Source organism: Taudactylus pleione, unplaced genomic scaffold, assembly GCF_031769625.1.
Source record: "Taudactylus pleione unplaced genomic scaffold, aTauple2 ptg000502l, whole genome shotgun sequence".
Taxonomy (NCBI): domain Eukaryota; kingdom Metazoa; phylum Chordata; class Amphibia; order Anura; family Myobatrachidae; genus Taudactylus; species Taudactylus pleione.
This window is the reverse complement of record NW_028284904.1, coordinates 1863495-1884369: the sequence shown is the minus strand read 5'-3', so window position 1 is coordinate 1884369 and position 20875 is coordinate 1863495. Positions and strand designations below refer to the sequence as shown.

General features: G+C 48.8%; 1 protein-coding gene across 1 annotated transcript in view; it reads right to left on the bottom strand.

The window, feature by feature from the left end:
* Positions 1-11292, bottom strand: part of RRP12 (ribosomal RNA processing 12 homolog) — a 63806-nt gene extending 52514 nt beyond the window's left edge. Inside the window, exons 1-5 of the mRNA XM_088449964.1 lie at positions 11006-11292; positions 8619-8842; positions 2192-2275; positions 1404-1480; positions 1214-1319 (exon numbers count right to left, since the gene is read on the bottom strand). Coding sequence (XP_088306090.1) covers positions 1214-1319; positions 1404-1480; positions 2192-2275; positions 8619-8842; positions 11006-11144 — 630 coding nt within the window. The 5' untranslated portion in view covers positions 11145-11292. The remainder of the gene's footprint in view (positions 1-1213; positions 1320-1403; positions 1481-2191; positions 2276-8618; positions 8843-11005) is intronic.
* Positions 11293-20875: the final 9583 nt, after the last annotated feature.

The window sequence follows — 20875 nt, the reverse complement described above, 5'->3', positions numbered from 1 at the left end:
GTTAATAAAATCGTCTAGTGCAGCGATTCCCAACCTCGGTCATTAGGGCACATGAACAGTGCTGGTTTTAGTGATATTCATGCGAAAGCACAGATGGTTTAATCAAAATAACTGAGGTACTAATTAAGACGCCTGTGCTCAAGTATGGCTATCCTTAAAACCTGCACTGGTAGTGTGCCTTGAGAACCGTGGTTGGGGAACCCAGGTCTAATGTGTAGGGGCCTTTAGTTTGTTACGTGAAGATATGATACAGAATGTTACTTACTGGGAACTCTACCGATCAGGCTTGTCCTCCAAAGCCTCTAATGGTCCAGAGCTACTCTACTCGAAGGACAGGCCTACAGTAGTGGTCTTAAGGCCTTCATGTGAATGGGGAGCTCATGCCTGAGAAAGCAGTCACCACATAGAGCAGCAATGAACTGTTGGACATTTCATGGACCAGCCAGGTAGAGAACACACCAGACTCCAGTTAGGTAGAAACTTTAATCCTAACTTGGCAGAGTCCACCCAAAGCTAAATTTCAGTTTTGGATGTAGCTATTTTTTTTCAAAACTCATCTATTTAAAAATGGGCCATATTTATCAACAAATATTGGCTGGCTATCCCCTGAAAAACACCTATTTTCAGGGGAACCCAAAATTATTAAATATCCACGGGCTGTATCTAGGTAAGGGGGCCAGCTGCAGACCAATATCTAGTGCGATCCCCCATTTTGGAATGCCAAAGCAGCAGCTCCCATTTCTATGGGTCTGCTTAATTCCCAAATGTATTAAGCTGCAGAATGCTTCACTTTCCGGAAGAGAAACCCGTAGAATCCCTCCCCACACATACGCAGTAGCGTGGCAGGATCCTGGAGGAGAAGCGATCACTTCACTAATTCTAACACATGGCAGGGACCCTTTTTTTGTTATAATTTTAGTTGATCCTTAAATTCTTATTGTAGCAATAATACAATTATAATTATCAGGTCCGAAACCAGTCAATAAATAAGCCCCTTTGTCTCTTGTGATGAATGTAAGTATTTGTGTGTGTGTGGGGGGGGGGGGGGGGGGGGGATTTCTAAATTCTACTTATTTTTTTTAAATGCACAAAAGTAGCTATTGACCCCCCCCCCTCCCCTCAGTTGAAACTATTTAACAAGCCCTAATCTGCGCCCCCATATTTACAGGGCGAGAGACGATCTGGAAGTGGGCAGCCCAGTATTACCGCGTACCCATCTCACTGCCGAGGTGCTGCCGTTGGCGGTCTGTGAAGCCATGATGTCCATAAAAGCTTTTGACGTGTCCGAGAACTTCTTAATCAGCACAGGACCAGGAACCCTGATAGATCATAGGAGACAATGAACCAATAAATGGCTGAGACACATCTCACAATACACACTTAGAGAATCCCCATCCCCTTACCTTCTCATAACCAGGTTAAGCAGGTAGGTTACCGCAGCCAATGACTCTGGGGACTCGACGGCTTCCAATGTGGTCATCTATGAATGAATACACATCACTGTGTCAATAGCATGTCATTACCATGTCCTGCTGTGCTCATCATACACATCTGTGTGTCATGTCTCAACTTCTGCTACACAAAACAGAACAAATACAAACTGAAAATAAAAAAAACACAGGCTAAGGGCGTTTATCAGGTAAAAGGACACAGAACGGTCCTTGGAAGCTGCAGGCATACTGCAATTAATAATTCAATGAGAAAGATGATCCCTCATACCTACATCTGGAGGGTACAAACAAAAATGAGGGCTGTCCCAGGGGCGATGTTCATCACGGGGTACTAGCTAACTGCACTGGTGTCTGTACATTAGCTGCAGGAAAGGGATGTGTGCGGCTGCCTGCACTTAACTTTCTCCTTCAATTTACTGTACATTGTTTTCCGTGCATCACTGGATAGGATATTCCAAACCTAACAGATGTGCGTGGCACAAAGTATCGGATGATGTTCAGCATGTATACCAGCTCCTTCCCCGAGTGCTGGGAAAACGCAGCCTTTATCAAGGTCTCTTTTCTGATGTCCCAGAATTTGTACATTTGGTACAATTATAAATGAACACCTACAGGTAGAATTGCTCCGCAGTGCAACGCCACATAGGACCAGAAATGCCCCGCAGTGTAACGCCCCGCAGGGCGATGCCGCACAGAGCCCCACAAGGGGATAGGAGTACACCTGCCAAATAAAGACTCACCAGGGCTGCGAAGTACTCTGTCTCAGTCTCCTTTCCTCCCTCGGAGCGGATCACTTCAGTTACAGCAGCCAACACGGCGCAAATCTGAGCAAGGATAGGACAGTAACACAGAAATCAGTTCTCTCTCCACAATTAAAAATGACTTTATAGCAATGTAGCTGCGCTTTTCAGCAAAGGGAAATCCATCTGGGAAATACAAATACATGTTTAGGCCGGGTACATATTACAACGATATCTTCACCATTTGTCATATTGGAACAAACGGTGAAGATCATTCAGTGTGTACCCAGAATTGCACGCACCCATGCGCCATTGTGCAAAGGAACATTGAATCCCATTTTGATATAGTTGACCCATCGAGTCAGCCCCACGAGTCTACACATAGGTCGGCCTTCTAGAGAATGAAGTTCAGAGGAGACGGTATTGTACTATAATGGAGAACAAGGATCAATCCCAGGCTCCCCCAATAACTTTGCCGCTGCCAACCAAACTCTACATCTCTGATTCAGGATAGCGGGACAACGGGGAAGCAAACACTTTGCCAAAAGAAACTGTAAAGGGGTAAATTTTAAACCTACGTATTCCAACAAAGCCCAATGCGCCTCTCCCTGCTCCGGATGTGGAACTCTGTCACAAAGGTAAACCAGCTATGCATCCAAATAATATATAGTCTCATGTCTGGCAGAGCCAAACCCCCAACCCCCCTAGTCCAAGACAATGTTCTCGAAACTATATGGGCCCGCTTATTACCCCAAACATGATGGACAACAGTAGAGAAGAGGGATTGAAAGAGATAAGACTGGAGAAGGTGGCAGAACACATAGGACCATTGGTTGTATGACCATTTTCACTCATTATCCCGTGACCGTGAGGGGAAGGCGCTGCCAGAGACTTTGCCTTCAAATACTCCATCTGGGGTTGCAAATTTAAATTTACATATTCTAGAGATTGAGTAATCTGGATACCCAAAGGGAGCTGATAGGAGGGGGGCTGGGGAACAGTGCTGAGAAAGGGAAAGACAGACGTGTCCCAGGGTCATTCCATATCAAGTGGACCAATTTTGAAAATCATCCCCACATGACCAACTCCGATGTTGATTGGTATATATGTAGAACTAACTTTGGTATAGTGTCAGGTCACAGTATGCAATAGTAGCAGAGTTGTGGCTCTGGTAGTGGGGGTAGGTGAGCTACAACTCCACTACTATTGCATACTGTGACCTGACACTTTTACCAAAGTTAGTTCTAGATATATAGCAACCTTCAAATTTCAACAAAATCAGAGATGGTCAAGTGGGTGCTCCTGGTCCACTTGACATGGAATGACCCCCAATTAATCCCGACACCAAAGAGGCCAAACAGATTTACTATAGTCCAGAGGTTCCCAAACTCTGTCCTCAAGGCACCCTTAAGCTAGGTACATACTGGAGCAACGGGCATTCGTTTCAACACTGGAACAAATGCCCGTCAATAGGGATTGTGCACCCACACTGGACGACTTTAATGAACGACGTAACGATCATCATTAAGTCAAAGCACCGGCCGCTAGCAATAACGCTATGTCTGATGGGCAGCACATCAAACCTGGCGACCGTCGCTAGCAACCGCAGGAGCGTGCAAACATGCATACGCACTGAGCGGTGTAGGCGAAAGGTTATTCCGACAGGGCGTATCGGCCCGACAATGTACCTAACTTATTAGACATATCCATGCTTGACCACAGGTGACAATTAGTACCTCGGTCAATTTGATTTAACCACCTGTGCTCAACCATGGATAGCTCTAAAACCAGGACTGTTGGGGTACCTTGAGGACAGAATTTGAGAACCTCTGTCGCAGTCAGTAAAGCAGGCAGGGAGCTTTCCATGAAACACAAAAATGGCAACAAATCAGCATAAAAGAGCTATACGTTCCACCCGACACAAGACCAATACACCAGAGGCATCAGGGGAGGCTGCGATTGCACAGGCCAGTGGCTATGGCGAATTATAAAGGGCATATTGGTCTGGGTCACCGACCCAGTACAGAATTATTAATTTTACTGCAGAACCGGGTGACTTTATGGACTAGCATAAACAGCCAAACACAAACCACTCTCTCAATGACAATAGGTGCTACACTTAATACTAATGCGATTGAGACATTTTGAACAAATCTCAACTACTGTATAAAAAAAATAAAAAGCCCACCGATAAGATGCCAGGGTCTGTAAGCCCAGGGTGTGTGCCCTCGCTGCCTAAGTGTACGGCAGCTAAACAAGGACTTGTACCCAAATAAAATCACTACAAAACACAAGTGCAGGAGAGATGTTAAATCAGCAGTTAACTCAGGCAGACCAATAGAGTTACACAAGAATATTTGGGGAGGGGAGGGGGGGGGGGGGTGCTCCACATCTATCTATAACAGTAAGTGTCCGTTTTCCTCTGTTGAAGTGGATGCATAGAGCACAGAAAAGCAGTCACAGCTGAACCTTCTTTAGTGGCTATCAAGAAGCTTAGTAAGGAGGAGACTGGTCTGTAGTTCTAAGGCTGGGTACACATCAGAACAACGTGTATCTAGTGTTCATTCTAGCACCCTGCACCTGTCACAACCAGTGCAGTTCCTAACTCCTGCCTGGGGTGTCTCTGCTCTGGTGCTTCTAGCACACTCAGCTAATGCAACAGACCTCTGAGTACAGACCTAGAGTGTGCTAGAGGCACCAGAGCAGTACCCCGGGCAGGAAAGAGGAACTGCACAGGTTGTGAGAGGTGCAGGGTGCTAGAATGACCACTAGTGTATCCCAGCCGACCAGACGGTAGGAAAGATTAGGTAGCTGTACACACTGCATAATCCGGTGTACGGCCGCGCAATCTACCCGTCCATCCTGAATTCACCAGCATGCGGTCAGCAACATTGTCCAATCTTACGTGCAGAACATCAGATGGGACGACGCCGCTGATGACTCACGTGAGCGCGCAATTGAGTGTACACACTGAGCAATATGGACGATATATTGTTCCGTTCCGCGTCAGATCGTCCAATATATCTCCAAATGTGTACACCCCCCCTCTAACACAACTGTACAAGATTTTATTATTATTAGCATTTATTTATATGGCGCACACAAGTGTTCCGCAGCGCCTTACAAAGTACAAAAACAAATTGTATACAAGTGACTTACAGAACAATACAATACAGGACATGGATAATATATATTGCTACATTAGTGACCATATCACCCAGATAAGCAACAGAGCATAAGCAACCAAGTGTTAGGTGCCCTAGTGGTGAGTAAGAAGTAAATTACACTATAGTAAGGAGAAGCACAAGAGGGTAGATGGCCCTGCTCGTGAGAGCTTACATTCTAAAAAGGTGGGGGAAGACAAACTGGGTTGACACAGATGGGGTAGATGGGGACGAAGGAGCATGTAGCAAGGAGTTAGAATGATAGCTGGAAGGCTTTGATGAAGTAGTGGGTCTTGAGATGCAGATATATTATACAATTGTAGGGTTCACTCTAGCTCCAGCGGCAGGCAGGGCGCTGGAGCTAGAGAGGGCAACGTTATGCGCGCGCCGCGCCCGAAAAGGGGGTGTGGTTATGAAAAGGGGCGTGTCTAAGATGCGTCCCCATTTCGTCATACTGGGGGCGTGCCCGGCGCTTACGGACATGCCGGGCAGCACCCGAGTGCTGCAGAATGGGAGAATAGATGCCGGGCGCATGCGCCCGGCGTCTATTCTCTGGCGGTGACCGGGACGTCACCGCGACACCGCATGTTTCTCCACCCGCGGGACACTGCGTCCCGCGGGTGAGAACGGCACCCGCAAGCTGTGAGGGCAGGGCGCTTTTTGCCCTCCTCCTGGAGAGCAGGGTGCTTTTTGCCCTCCAGGAGGGCAGGGCGCCGCGCCCCGCTAAAACAGCCTAGCGGGAACGCTACAATTGTATGTGTAGATTTATATGGAAGACGGCCCTAATTTATTTATGGATAGAAGACATATGTAGTGTCTGATGCTAGAGGTCAGTGCTGTGTCTTACAACAGTAATAATGCTACCAATGGCTGCTTCCGTGTCCATTAGAAAAGATAAAATGGAGATTATAAAGATAATAAAAGTCAACAGGCAAAGTCCATTTACATGAAGATCCCTGTATCAGACTTAAATGACTTCCTAGTAATGTCTGACATCTTGGATTATGTTAGAATGCTGAGTGATGTGAACACACAGGGGGCGACTCAATTCAGCAGGAACTGAATAGCGCCCGGGAAGGGGCTCAGGAGCGATTCAATTCACCGCGATGTTTACTTTGTCAGTAAGCAGTTAGGTCGGAGAATGCCGGTTGCCGCGACTTAACCTGGGTGTTTAGTTACGAGAACCGGCATTCTCCAACTAAAAAGTGTCGGCCGCGTGGCTGTTAGTGCCGCGCTAAGCCGGAAAACAGTCCCGCGGCCGGCACTTCAGTCGGATTTCTCCTCACACCCTCAGGGCTGTGCGAGAAGAAATCATTAGTTAGACTAAATAGTGCGCAGAATTGAAACGCCCCCTTAGAAAGAGCAGCGAAAGACATCTTTTACCACGCTCCGCAATAATCAAGCCAGACATTATCCTGGTCATCACACTAAACTAATTCCTGCACCTAACAGCAACCTGTCAGTGCCTTAACTCACAAAAAAACACAATGGGGGAGATGTATCAAGTCTGACAGAAAAGGTGTAAAAGTTGCTTAAAGCAACCAATCAGCTGCTGTTATTTATCCACAGTCTATGAAGTGACAGCCAGCAGCTGATTTGGTGGCTTTGAGGAACTTCTCTACTTTCTCCAAGGATTGATACACTTCCCCCATAGTCATAATGTCTTATACAAACACAAAAATAAACAAAACACAAAACAGGTGAACTAACAAGGATAAGCACACCAGAAGATAATTTAATAAAATGGTTCCATGACCTGTATATAGTTTGGTTATGCTTTATATAGTAAATTATTGGGTTGATTCTATAATCCTTATATTTGTTTCACAGCAGGGTTGAATTATGTCATAATTTGTATACAAAATATACCGCCATGCTATCCAAGTCTGTTCATTGATCGCGGTGGGGCTATCCTATTAGCCCCGAAGTGCCGCCTGACGCCAGCACTTATTTTTCAGGACCGGATGTGTCCCGAAGTATAATGCACGATAAGTGCCGTTTTTTCCACCACAAAAATAGGCGAAAACACATACTGTAGGTCTGCAAGCTTATTGCAGGCCCTGTGTGTTTTTGTGACATATATATCCTATTATTACATTCGAAATAATAGGATAGGGTGAAAAATCGCCGTTTTTTGCTGTTAATGTGAGAAGTTTACATTAAGCTTCTATCTTAACCAATAAAAGGCTGCAAAAATAACAGACTGAGAACGTAGGCTAGGATTTGGTTGCTCACTACCTTTATTGCAATGTTTATTTTTTAGAAAAAAGATCTCTCAAATGTTAGCAGCATGTGCAAGTATGGGAATACCCTGCTCAATACACTCAAGTCTTCAGCATATTGTCTCATTAGAGGACATGAAACAATGACTCAATTATAATTTGTACTCAAACTAGGTTATAACAGCTTGGTTTTACTTTAAAAAACAAATTCTATATAATGCAACAATAAAATATACACATTGCTCCGTGTAATCACTGATAAGCAAATAAACAGAATAAAATAATTGTTGCAAATACAGAAAAATGCAGTTTTTTAAAAAAAGACAGACCTAAGAATGAAATGTATATCAGCCTGCAGGCTCACAGGTTTCCATCATTTAGGGGACACATTTATTATTTTTAAAAATTAAGAATCCGTATCGCAGGATTGTTAGAATTTACCAACCTAAGTTGCTGTGACAGACGCCGATGAGCGCCCGTCCCGATGATCGGTGAGCAGTAAATTCTCTGCATATATGATCACCTTAATTATAGCAATATCTCACAAAGCGCTAAGGGACATGCGCTGCTTTCATTCGCAATGCGATGGGAATTGGAATCACCTAAAGCCCACAAGAGACTGATCGCAAGATCCCTCTCAGGCAGGGCTGTCCTTCGAAATAACGGCGTTAGCCCACTCATGCAAGATCCTGAACGCTACACTTTGCGCATCTTGTTAAATACCGTCCCCAGAGAAAATTATGAGGACAGCAGCTGCGAGGGCTGGTGGCCGGTAAGGAGACATCTCCTGCTTTCTGTATTGCTACATTTCAAGGGACACTTATGCTGTCCTGAAACCTGCAGAAACAGAAATTTCCGTATATTTTAAGGGCAGAATTATTTGATAAGTAGTTCCGATGTATCATCACAAGCTCTGCATCGGTAAAGGTGTTCGATAAGGCACAAAAAGCCAAACATGGTTCCATGGTTTCAGCGGGCGCAGCAGTTTTAAATAACGCTAGAGGAATACACTGGAGCGATCGTCTAGGGCAAATAGCGTACCTCCTTGTGGGCAGCAGAATTGGATTCCCAGTATCTCTGCACTTTGCCAAATGTGAGATTGGTGCAGTCAGACAGGCCGCTTAGAAAGGTGCCACCAGACTTTTGAGTGGTGGCCATTTCAACCTCATCTTCCATGTGGTCATCGGGCTTCCTCTGCACGGACAGCGACCCCAACTGGAGGTCATTGTGGAGTTTTAGCGCATCTACCGTCAAATCGCTTTTACCTGCAACACGTGAGAAAAATCTGAACATTAGGACAGACCAAAAAAAGTAAAAATCTGTATGCAAGTTGCAAGAAAAATATAATAATATTCAAACTGGATAAATGGAAATACATATTGCATAAATGATAAATACTGAATTAGGAGTCCCTTACAGTTGCCCCAATCTGATTGCATCATGTAACTTAATTCTAAAACACTTTGCTAAGCTCGGGTCTCTATCCCATCTCCAAACAATGGGTTTGGCTTGGTTTTGGGGCACTTGGGTAGTGTGTGTGCATGTTTTGGGGCACCTGGAGTGAGGTGATGAATCTGCAGCAGAGGGTGGGTGGTAGTATCCCTGCAGCTGTCTATGGACAACCCGCATCTTGGACACTATCCTGTTCCCTGCAGATGTACCACCCATACATTTCTATGGCCCAAACAATCTATATCTTACTGCGATCCCAACAAACGGCCAAAGGCTGTACACTCTCCTGTGTGCACCCATATATAGGTCGCCATCAGGACACAATCATACATTCCAGCTATAGCCCTGCATGCTGCAACATAATCCAGGGGCTCACAATTCCCAGATCACCTACACTTATACCCTTTCACATCACAAAAGTAACCCGGTATATTGCTGGGTCGAGGTGCAGTGTGAACGCGCAAACAGAAAAATTGCTGGGTCCAGCGACTCTGCATTTCAACCCTGCAATAGACCAGAGTTGAACTCGGGAACAAGCCGGGTTGATGTGCAGTGTGAACAGGCAAACAACGCTGATTGGATGTTCCTGGGTCTCACTTGATGTCAGCAGCCAAGAACACGGGCAGCACACTGCAGACAACAACAAAGGCCGCATTCCTGCAGTCTGAAGGGGGGGTTACTACTACTACTGTCATTATAGTGATGGCTAATTGGAGGGATCAAATAGTGACCTGTACACTATGCTGCCAGAAGCTGCATCATGCTCTTACTGGCTGAATCATACAGCAATAAAGCACAAACACTCATGAACCCAGGGCTACACAGTGGTAATCCATCTGCCATGATTCCTGCAATGCTGTGAGCAGTCCCCACCCCTCCCATATGTTACCTTTTGTGATCTTATCTTTGCGAGCCTGAAAAAAGTAAATTTTTCATTACATCCATAGGGTTTTACAAGGCAGACCCGGCTTCAGTGTGAACGGGGCCGACCTGGCATTAAGCCAGGTCGAAGGTGCAGTAAGAAAGCCAAATCCGACCCGGCTTCAAAATGCCGGGTCAGAGTCAGGTTTGCGATGTGAAAGGGGTATTACTCTGCTCTTGTCCAGCACCCACCGCTGTTACAACTGGCATTTGTCATTATCATTTCCCATGTATCCACTAACACTGTGTGACCTTGCTTCTGGTAGTGTACATCACCTACCTCTGCAACAACTGGTATTAGTCGTTATTGCTACCTATGCACCACTAAATGATTCCACACCACCTGTGCTGACCCTGCTTCTGCCCAACACTCATCTCTGCTACAAACGGCCTGTCAAAAAGACTGCCCATGCATTACTCATTACTGTGTGACCCAGACCACCTGTGATGACCCTGCTCCTTCAGGTGCTCATGATCCACCTCTGATGCCACTATTGGCATCAGTCATTATCGCTGCCCCCCCAACACAGTGTACCACTAGAGCTTGTTGCCCCCAGCACATCCCCCGGACCCCGTTGCCCCGAGCAGAGCGATCGGCCACCCCCAGACCCCGTTGCCCCCATGACATTGTACGCCCCTGCTGCCCCCAGCACAGCATGCACTCCCCCATTGCCCCCAGTAGAGTGGTCAAACATCCCCGGACCACGTCACCCCCAGCACGTCACCCATGGAGCATGTCACCCCCCTCCAGGCCACGTTACCCCAAGTACTGCATCCCCCTCCACCCCGCGTTACCACCAGCACACCACCCCAGACTACATTACCCCTTAGCAGTGTGCCCCCAGACTGCGTTACCCCCTAGAACAGTGTGCCCCCAGACTGCGTTACCCCCTAGAACAGTGTACCCCCAGACTGCGTTACCCCCTAGAACAGTGTGCCCCCAGACTGCGTTACCCCCTAGAACAGTGTGCCCCCAGATTGTGTGACCATTGTGTACGAGTAAGGGGTGAATACACAGCAATAACAACCACTGATGACCCGTCACGGGCTCTCACCTGACGGGCGGCTGAAGAAGCGGCTCCTTGCTGCCTCCCGGTGCCGCCGGGCTTCGGGATTACACTCGCTGCTCTTTCCCTTCTTCCACCGCTTCACTTTGCCGGCAACCCCGGAGCGCAGCTTCCCTGTCTTCCCCATGATTACAGCAGCTATAGGGACACGCTGTATCCACGTGTGGCCTGCCCTGCACCCACTTCCGTCCCCAGCCGGCTAATCCGCACTCTATGGTGTGAGTGGTGCCGCAGTGCCCTCTGACGGTCTACACGGTATGGCAAGGGGCAGTCCGCCTGTCCCTGACTCACTATGTATGTGTCACACAGGCTGCTACACTACACACTGTCCCCTTGTGGTCTCAGTGGTACTGCAGGGGAGGAAACCGCCTAGCTCACTGTGGTCGGGATGTATCATGCATTGCAATGCATGGGGCCCTTTCTCCTCATGTCTTTTTCCTTACACCAGGGGTCAGGGATCTTTTTTACCTTTTACCCCAAAATATATTTAGATACGCCAACGTTATCCCCTTGATTTGAAGGGAAGGAAATCATATAGTAGTGCCCCCATATAATGCCCCTGTAGTAGTTCTCCCATAGTTATGCCCCCATATAGTGCCCCTGTAGTAGAGCCCCCATATAGTTCCCCTGTAGTAGAACCCCCATATAATGCCCCTGTAGCAGTGCCCCCATATAATGCCCCTGTAGCAGTGCCCCATATAATGCCCCTTTAGTAGTGCCCCCATATAGTGCCCCTGTAGTGCCGCTTGTACAAAGAAAAAAAACCCCACTTACCTTAATCCCCGCTCCTGCATCTGCCGCCATCCTGTCCGCCCGGCTGCTCCTCGGAACTATGGGAGAGAAGTCATGACGTCTCTCCCATAGTGCGCATGGGGAGAGCCGGAAACTGGAGTTCAGAAGAGAACGCCAGCCTCCGGCTAACATGGCGCTGCAGGGAAGGAGCTGGGTGCCCGCTGGCAATAACATCTCAGCAGGCGTCCGGCTTAGAGCTTCCATGCAGTGCCGGGCTGGAGGTCACTGGCGCCGCACCCGGCGCCAGTGACCTCCATTCCTGGGGGTAATGGATGGACAGCCGGGCATGCAATGATTAATATGCATGCCCGGCTGTCCGTCCATTACCCCCAGGAATTTCATTTTTACCCCATTTGGGGTAATTTATCCCTGCTCCCCGACCAGTGCCTTACACTATCTTATATTTCCTACCTTTGGTTGCTGCTGCTGCCCTGCTGCAGCAATGTTTATGTACCATGTCCGTGTCCAGCATTGTTTTGTACTGTAAGTCACTGTTTTCTTGTTTTATATATGTCCTGACAAAAATGCAACAAGCATTGAAACATTGGTAACAATTCTTTTTGCAAATGACTAACCTCACACTGAGGAATGCTACCTGTTCTCCTGTATTTTTAGAGTAGGATACGATCCAATGCGCGCTCCTGCAGATCCTAAAATGTATCGTATGATCAGATGTGCAGTACATATTGTCCATCGTATCGTGTGCAGATCGTACCCTGTATTTTGTGCATGCGATGCATCGTGCGTCCATTCATGTCATTTCAATGACTTTCCTGATGAGCGCGTGAGGCACACGATCGACCGTACGACAGATCATGTGCAGAGAAAGACAACAAATTGTGCCGCTGGGACTGCCAGGGAGTCGTGAGGTGAATCTGATCTGATGCTGGTCGTGCAGGTGTATGGTCAGCGATAGATAGATGCTCAGCAACATCTTTGCCTGTTGTGGAACAGGTATGTGGAGGTGTAAATGATGTAGGACAGGTATGTGGAGGTGTAAATGATGTAGGACAGGTATGTGGAGGTGTAAATGATGAGGGACAGGTATGTGGAGGTGTAAATGATGAGGGACAGGTATGTGGAGGTGTAAATGATGAGGGACAGGTATGTGGAGGTGTAAATGATGAGGGACAGGTATGTGGAGGTGTAAATGATGTGGGACAGGTATGTAGAGGTGTAATTGATGTGGGACAGGGATGTGGAGGTGTAAATGATGTGGGACAGGTATGTGGAGGTGTAAATGATGTGGGACAGGGATGTGGAGGTGTAAATGATGTGGGACAGGGATGTGGAGGTGTAAATGATGTGGGACAGCTATGTGGAGGTGTAAATGATGAATGACATGTATGTGGAGGTGTAAATGATGAGGGACAGGTATGTGGAGGTGTAAATGATGTAGGACAGGTATGTGGAGGTGTAAATGATGAAGGACAGGTATGACTACAGTGCAAGTGATGGTTATACTTTGTGGGATGGAGATAAACACTTTTCTTTCCATTTAATTAAACATTTATATATTTTTACACAGTGCAAGATGAGATTGCTGCAAATGTAGATGTCTCGATGGCCAGAGGTGTGTATTATTTTGCAATTTATTACTGACACAATATTTGACAACTTTAAAAATGTCAAACTATTACATCCGGAGACTTTGGGCCCCATTTATCATTAAATATTTGCGGATTATTCCCTGTGCACTCCCGGCACATCGCAGGTACGGGCTCATTCCGGGGCGCTATGATCGTATCTTGCAATGCAATCATGGGCGGTAATGCCATGCCCAGATCGCATTGCAAATTTGATCATTAATAAATGGGCCCATTAGACATTTAACATCGGGATGGATTCACATGTGAGGTTTCTGCCATTTCATCAATTCACACTCTATTACATTTGGCGATTTGCAACTCATGGGTAAATCACCATTAATTACCATAAAGTTATTATATCCCGGCTTTGGAGTACAAGCTCTTTGGAACACCCTTATTGTCTGTAATCAATAGGTAATATACAAGATATTCATAGCTAACTTGCGAGAAAGTGCTTGATAAATTTTGCAACGCTGTATGATATTGTTGCCAACCTTGTAAAATAATGTCCCAGGACCAGGGCTGTAACTAGGGGAGTGCAGGTGGTCCCGCCTCATAGGGCACAAGGTTTAGGAGACAGTACTGTCACTTTCCTTTGGCATCGGTATTTGGCTAAGAGTCACCCTGTGCATCTTAATTATGACATGCTGGGCTCTCAGCCTCCTGAACCTGACAATGGTATGGAGGGTGGGGGGGGGAGGGGGGGGGTGATGCCTGCTGGGGTCACGCTGTCTCCCTGCTATGGTTCTGCCCTGGATGCTTCATAAGTGCATTATTCTTTTCTTCTAAGCAAGTCAGCCATGCATCAAACTACGTCACATGATTTAAACACTTGACTGGTGTGGTTGCATCATTTGCGAGTACGCCAGGGTGTGCGTTTACCAAGCGGCCCCTCTGCATCCTTGCATACTCCTCCAGTGTCTGCTGCGCAGCAAATCAGGGGGCCCGGCAGCACCCCCCACCCGGCTGCTGCAGAGAGGAACTGATGAAGCCGCCTCAGCCCTCCCGTGTATACCCATCATCGATGGTTCAATATAGCGTTGTTAGGGGTTCAAAAAAACTTGACATTTTTGGTAATTGTGTTGAATAAGTTATAAATAAACGTTCTTGACCAAATTAGTCATAAAACAAAACACTTCCTGAGCAGTTTTTGCAAACAATGTTAGCCAGTTTATATTGCAGGTGTAGTGTGATACTTTCAATTAAATTCACATTGCGAATCTAGGAAATATCACTTGGATGTACTAACATCCGCACGCAGAGCGTGCAATAAAACTCTGTCCTTGCGAATCCTCTTCACACACTTCTCATAGTATTTTTCAACAAAAATACAGTGAGGTGTCTGCACATGTGCTGCATCTGGCTACCAAATATCCCCTCCCTCTGAAAGCCCCATGACAGCCCCCCCTTCCTCCCCCCCAAGAGCTAACACTTACCTCGACGAGCTCTATCTTCCAGTCAGCTGCTCTCCAGGCTCGGGGTCACAGTGCAGGAGCTCCAGTGACCAGCTGACTGGAGAAGAGAGCCCACCAATCACCGGACCCCTGGGTGCAGCAGGTGTTTGATTTTTTTTTTAAATTATTATTATTTTTTTACAGTGATCAGCTTGAGGTCTATTTATAGCTGATCACAGGGGGCTGGTTCCCGACTCTGCTCTGCCTGTCGGGTAACCAGGGGGAACCCCGCTTAACGCCATCTCCAGAAGGCGTTGTTATAGCAGGGCTCCCACCAGGTATTTTTTCCAAATCCCCCTTAGTACATTTCGAGCAGATCGCATTTCCCATTACAAGTATGCTTCACAAAAACTGCTCCAAAAGCCCTTTAATACATTTCAGTGAAACTAAAATAATGTGATAAGGGTGTGAATAAACACAATTTCAGATTATTTTAGTAAAAAAAAAACAAGAGATATGGTAAGAACTTACCTTTGTTATCTCTGTTTCTATGAAGTCCATAGGGTCCACAGGGTTGACCTTGGGGTATAGCTGGATCTGGATCCACGGGCACCACACAGTTAAAGCTTTGCTGCTCCCAGGATGCACTTGGGTCCGTCCTCCTCTATACCCCACCCCCGAGCCACAGCACCTCAGTTGGTAAGCAGCCAAGGCCGGAGGAGGAGACTAAACAGAGAGAAGGAAGACTGGAACACACAAGAAGCCATACTCACAGAAATGGGAGACGGAAAACCGGTGACCAGCCACACAGCCCAAATAAAGCCAGGTGCGTCAGGGCGGGTGCCCTGTGGACCCTATGGACTTCGTAGAAACAGAGATAACAAAGGTAAGTTCTTACCATATCTCTTGTTTTCTACTTCAGGGTCCACAGGGTTGACCTTGGGGATGTCCCAAAGCAGTTCAACTAAGGGCTGGGACGCTCCTGTGCTGAAAGGAGAACCCGGCGCCCAAAGAATGCATCCTGAGAGGCGAAGGTGTCAAACGCATAAAACCTCAAAAACGTCTGAATTGAAGACCAAGTGGCCGCCTTACACAGCTGAACAGCAGAGGCGCCACGTCTAGCAGCCCAAGAGGGACCCACAGAACGAGTGGAATGAGCCTTAACCGAGGTTGGCACAGGTAAACCCTCCTGTGCATAAGCCTCACAAATAACGGAACAAAGCCAACGGACTAATGTTTGTTTGTTGGCAGGCCAACCCCTCTTGTGAAAACCAAAGAGGACAAACAATGAATCAGACTTCCTAACAGAAGCAGTCCGGTCCACATAGATTCTAAGCGCACAGACTACATCTAAGGAAGCCTCACCAGCGGAAAGATCAGGTGACTGAAAAGCTGGCACAACAAGTTCCTGATTGATGTGGAACTTCGAAACCACTTTAGGCAAAAACTCAGGACGAGTGCGGAGCACCGCTCTGTCCTGGTGAAAAATCAGAAAAGGAGGGCGACAGGAAAGTGCCCCCAATTCTGACATCCTCCTGGCAGAAGCAATTGCCAGGAGAAAAATGGTCTTAAACATCAACCACTTGAGTTCCACTGACTCAAGAGGCTCAAAAGGAAAACCCTGCAGGACCCGAAGCACCACCGCCAAGTCCCAAGGAGCCACAGGAGGCACGAAGGGAGGCTGGATTCGGAGAACACCCTGGAAAAAGGTGTGAACATCAGGCAGTGTAGCAATCCGTCGTTGGAACCACACGGACAAAGCGGACACATGAACCTTCAGAGAGGCAAGGCATGAGCCGAGGTCCAAACCTGATTGAAGAAATTCCAAGATTCTAGAAACTCAGAACACCTGAGGATCATAGCTTCTGGACTCACACCACTGAAAGTAAGTGCGCCACACCCTGTGGTAAATCCGTGCGGAAGCAGGCTTGCATGCCCTGGGCATGGTACCAATAACCGAACCCGAGAAGCCCCGAGACCTCATGACGGCTGTCTCAAGAGCCACGCCGTCAAAGACAGCCGACCCAGATCCGGGTAAAGGCAGAGCCCTTGAGACAATAGGTCCTGACGCTGAGGAAGAAGGTATGGAGCGTCGATGGAGAGGCTCCTCAGATCGGAGTACCAAGGACACCTGGGCCACACCGGAGCCACCAGCACGAGCGTGCCGCCGTCCTGCTTGAATTTCCGCAGGACCCGAGGAAGCAGGGATATCGGAGGAAACAGATATGCCAGGTGAAACGTCCATTTCACCGACAGCGCGTCCACCAGACATGCGCCTGCGTCTCTTGTCCTTGACCCGTACACGGGCAACTTGTGATTGTGACGGGAGGCCATCAAGTCCAGCTCCGGCAGCCCCCATCTGTCCACGAGTAGCTGAAACACCTCTGGGTGAAGCGACCATTCCACGGGATGCACGTTGTGACGGCTGAGGAAGTCCGCCTCCCAATTGAGGACCCCGGGGATGAAGACCGCCGAGATCCCTGGAATGTGGCACCCCGCCCAAGCAAGGATGCGAGACACCTCCGACATCGCAGCCCGACTGCGAGTTCCTCCTTGGTGGTTGATATATGCCACCGTGGTGGCATTGTCGGACTGCACCTGAACCGCCCTTCCGTGAAGAGCGGGGCCGGACGACTGCAGGGCTCTGTATACCGCCCGCAGTTCCAGGATGTTGATGGGGAGAAGTGCTTCTTCCGCAGAACAACGAACCTGAAGAGACAATGAGCCGGTCACTGCCCCCCAACCCCGGAGACTGGCATCCGTCGTGAGCAGGACCCAGTCAGCGATCCAAAAGGGGCGCCCCTCGACCAGATGAGCTGTCTGAAGCCACCAAGCCAAAGACTGCCGAACCTCCGGGGACAACACCAGCATCTGAGAGCGGAGTCGGTGAGGTAACCCGTTCAATTCCGATAGAATCAGCCCCTGCAGGGGCCGGGAATGGAACTGGGCAAATTCCACCATGTCGAATGTCGACACCATGGACCCCAGAACTCTCATAGCCGAATGGACTGATAGGCGGCAACTGCTCAGGCAACTGTGTATCCGCAGCTATAGGGAGGAGACCTTCTCCGGAGTCAGGAAGATCCTTTGCTGACGAGAATCTAGCAGGGCTCCCAAATGAACCATCCGCTGTGATGGAATCAGGGAGGACTTTCTCCAATTTATCAACCACCCGTGCGCCTGCAGGCAAGCGATCGTCAGGTGGAGATGTTGAAGCAGTACCTCCAGGGAGCTTGCCAGCAACAGCAGCAGCCGTACATTCTGATTCCGAAGATGTGCGGCCATGACTGCCATAACCTTTGTGAATACCCTTGGTGCCGTGGAGAGGCCAAAGGGTAACGCCCGGAACTGATAATGATGCTGAAGGACAGCGAACCTCAGATACCGCTGGTGCGAAGGTGCTATCGGCACATGGAGGTAGGCGTCCTGGATATCCAGGGAACCCATGTAATCCCCAGGTTCCATCGCCAGAATGATGGAACGTAATGTTTCCATCCTGAATTTGGGAACTCTGAGGAATTTGTTCAGAGACTTCAAATTGAGGATAGGGCGATGAGAACCATTGGGTTTCTGCACCAGAAACAGAGTAGAATAGTACCCCGTCCTTTCAGCAAGGACTCTATAGCCTCCTGAATCTGTAAAGCCTTGGTTTTGTCCTGAGAAGGACTCATGCAGAAAAACTGGTGGGGCGGTCTGTGCCAAAAAGACAGGGCGTACCCCTGGGAGACCACTTCTCGAACCCAGGCATCCGTGGTGGTATTCTGCCAGCACTGGGCAAATTGAAAAAGTTGGCCTCCCACTCTGGGGTCCCCCAGAGGGAGGCCCGTCCCATCAGACAGGTTTATCTTCCTGCTTGGAAGAAGTGCGTCTGGCACTCCAGGCCTGCTTCTTGGGCTTAGAGGCGGACTTGGTCGCTGACTGCCTCGGGAAGGACTGACCTTTGGCCCTGCCCTGAACCCGAAAGGCAGAGCTCCGTACTTTGGCAGGTGCTGAAGCCGAAGGGAGTATCCACTATTTTGTCCAAGTCTGGACCAAAAAGCAACCCTCCATTAAAAGGTAAAGCCTCCAGGCCCTTTTTGGAGTCTGCGTCAGCTCTCCAGGATCGCAGCCACAAGGACCGACGCGCCGACACAGCTGCAGCCGACACCCTAGAGGTCAGCAGGCTTGCATCCAACGATGCTTCCCCAATGTAGGAAGCCGCGTCCCTCAATTGTCCTATCAACGCTCTCTGGATATCCGGTGCATCATCCGGAAAGGTATCCTCCAAAGCGTTGGCCCAGCTCTCGATGGCCTTAGCCACCCAAGAGATGGCCATGGACGGACGGGCCATAGCCTCAGAGAGAGAGTAGATAGACTTTAAACAAGTCTCCACTTTCTTGTCCGTGGGATCCTTCAGGGAGGAGATAGACGGTAAAGGCAAAGTAGCGCTTTTAATTAAGCGGGTGACATGGGAATCCACTGCAAGCGGAGTTTCCCATTTCCTGCAATGAGCCTCAGGAAAAGGATAGTTGGATGCCCACCGTTTCTGCGGTTGGAATCTCTTGCTGGGCAACTGCCAGGCCCCTGCCATATGATTCGTCAACTGGTCGGACAGGGGAAAAACAGTCGAAGCTACTTTGGCCTTTTTAAAATTAGGGTACTTCGACCTGGGAGCCGGCGCATCCTCCTCTATATGAAGGATGGCCTACACCCCCCTAACCAATGCCGGCACATTAATGGAGGACTTAGTCTCCACCTCCTGGGCCCCGGCATCCGAGTCAGAGTCCTCCTGGATCTCTCCGTCATCTGAAGACACGTCCGTGTCCATGAACTGCGCCGGAGCGGGTCGCTTGGACGCCTTTGGGGGCAAATCTCTGTGTAACATCGACTGAAAAGCCGATGACGAGGCCGCCAGGCTCTGAACAGAGCTGGAGAGGACATCCACCCAGGGAGGGGGTACCGTCTGAGGATACCCCTGAAAGGGTACCATTGACTGCTGCGTCACCGTGGGAGACTGCACGTATACAGGCAATCCCGCATAAGGACCCACAGTCTGAGACCCGAGAGGAGACTGCACCAGATGCGTAACACCTGGGGAACGGGGGATGGTAGGCTGGGGCAACGCCCTAGAAGGGATTGCAAGCCAGTCCGCGATCGCCGCCAGCACTTGTGTAAATATCGCCCAAGGAGGATCCTGCGCCACCGGGGGTTAAGAGGGACCAGGTACCAGCTGGCACCACCCGCACAGACCGTCCTGAGACAAATCCACCCCATCAACCCCTGCCGAACAGCGCCGGCAGGAAAACAAGACAGGAGCCACAGAGCGCTCATTCTCCTCATCAGACATGACACAATAACTTTTGCAATAAAAGTGTATCACCGAAAAGAGGTGAGGCGTATAACACCCACGCACTCCCACGTATGCAACACAAACAGTCCACAATATGGTACTGTGTAGCACACCACTGTATGTGACAGACCTCACAAATACGTAGATCTATATAAGTGAGGTAAACAGAAAGAACACCCCTCCCTCACGCACCTGCGGGCCGTAGGAGAAGGAAAGGGATAGGTATAGGCTGACAGTAAGTAGAAATAAGCACAGACAGCAGCACTAGCAAAAGTCACATACCATGCAGAGAAGTTATACTCACTGCACCTTTCGCTACAATCAACCTCCCAGATTCAGTGTCTAGGAGGGCTATAGCGCTGCGAACACTGGGCCTGATTCAGAGCCAGACGCTCTGAACGAGCGCCTGCTCTGAATCAGGGCGTGGTTTGTTTTTTTTTGCGAGGAGGCCTCTTTAACGCTCACATAGCTGTGGGTTACCACCCACAGCTTATGCGAGCGTCCATGATGATGGTTGCGATGGTCAAGACCATCGCGACCATCGGGCTTGCGACGAAACCCTGCGGAAGGGTCTCGTTGCCGCAAGCCCTGGAGTGATTTTGGCTCTATCAGAGCCAAAATCACTCCCACTGACATCACTAGTGATGTCAGTGGGGCCGGACCCAGACGGTAGGCGTTCCCATGGGAAAGCCTCCGTCTGGGCAGCCACGCCCCCGGCACACCCACCAAAGGGGGCATGCTGTCAATCACCATC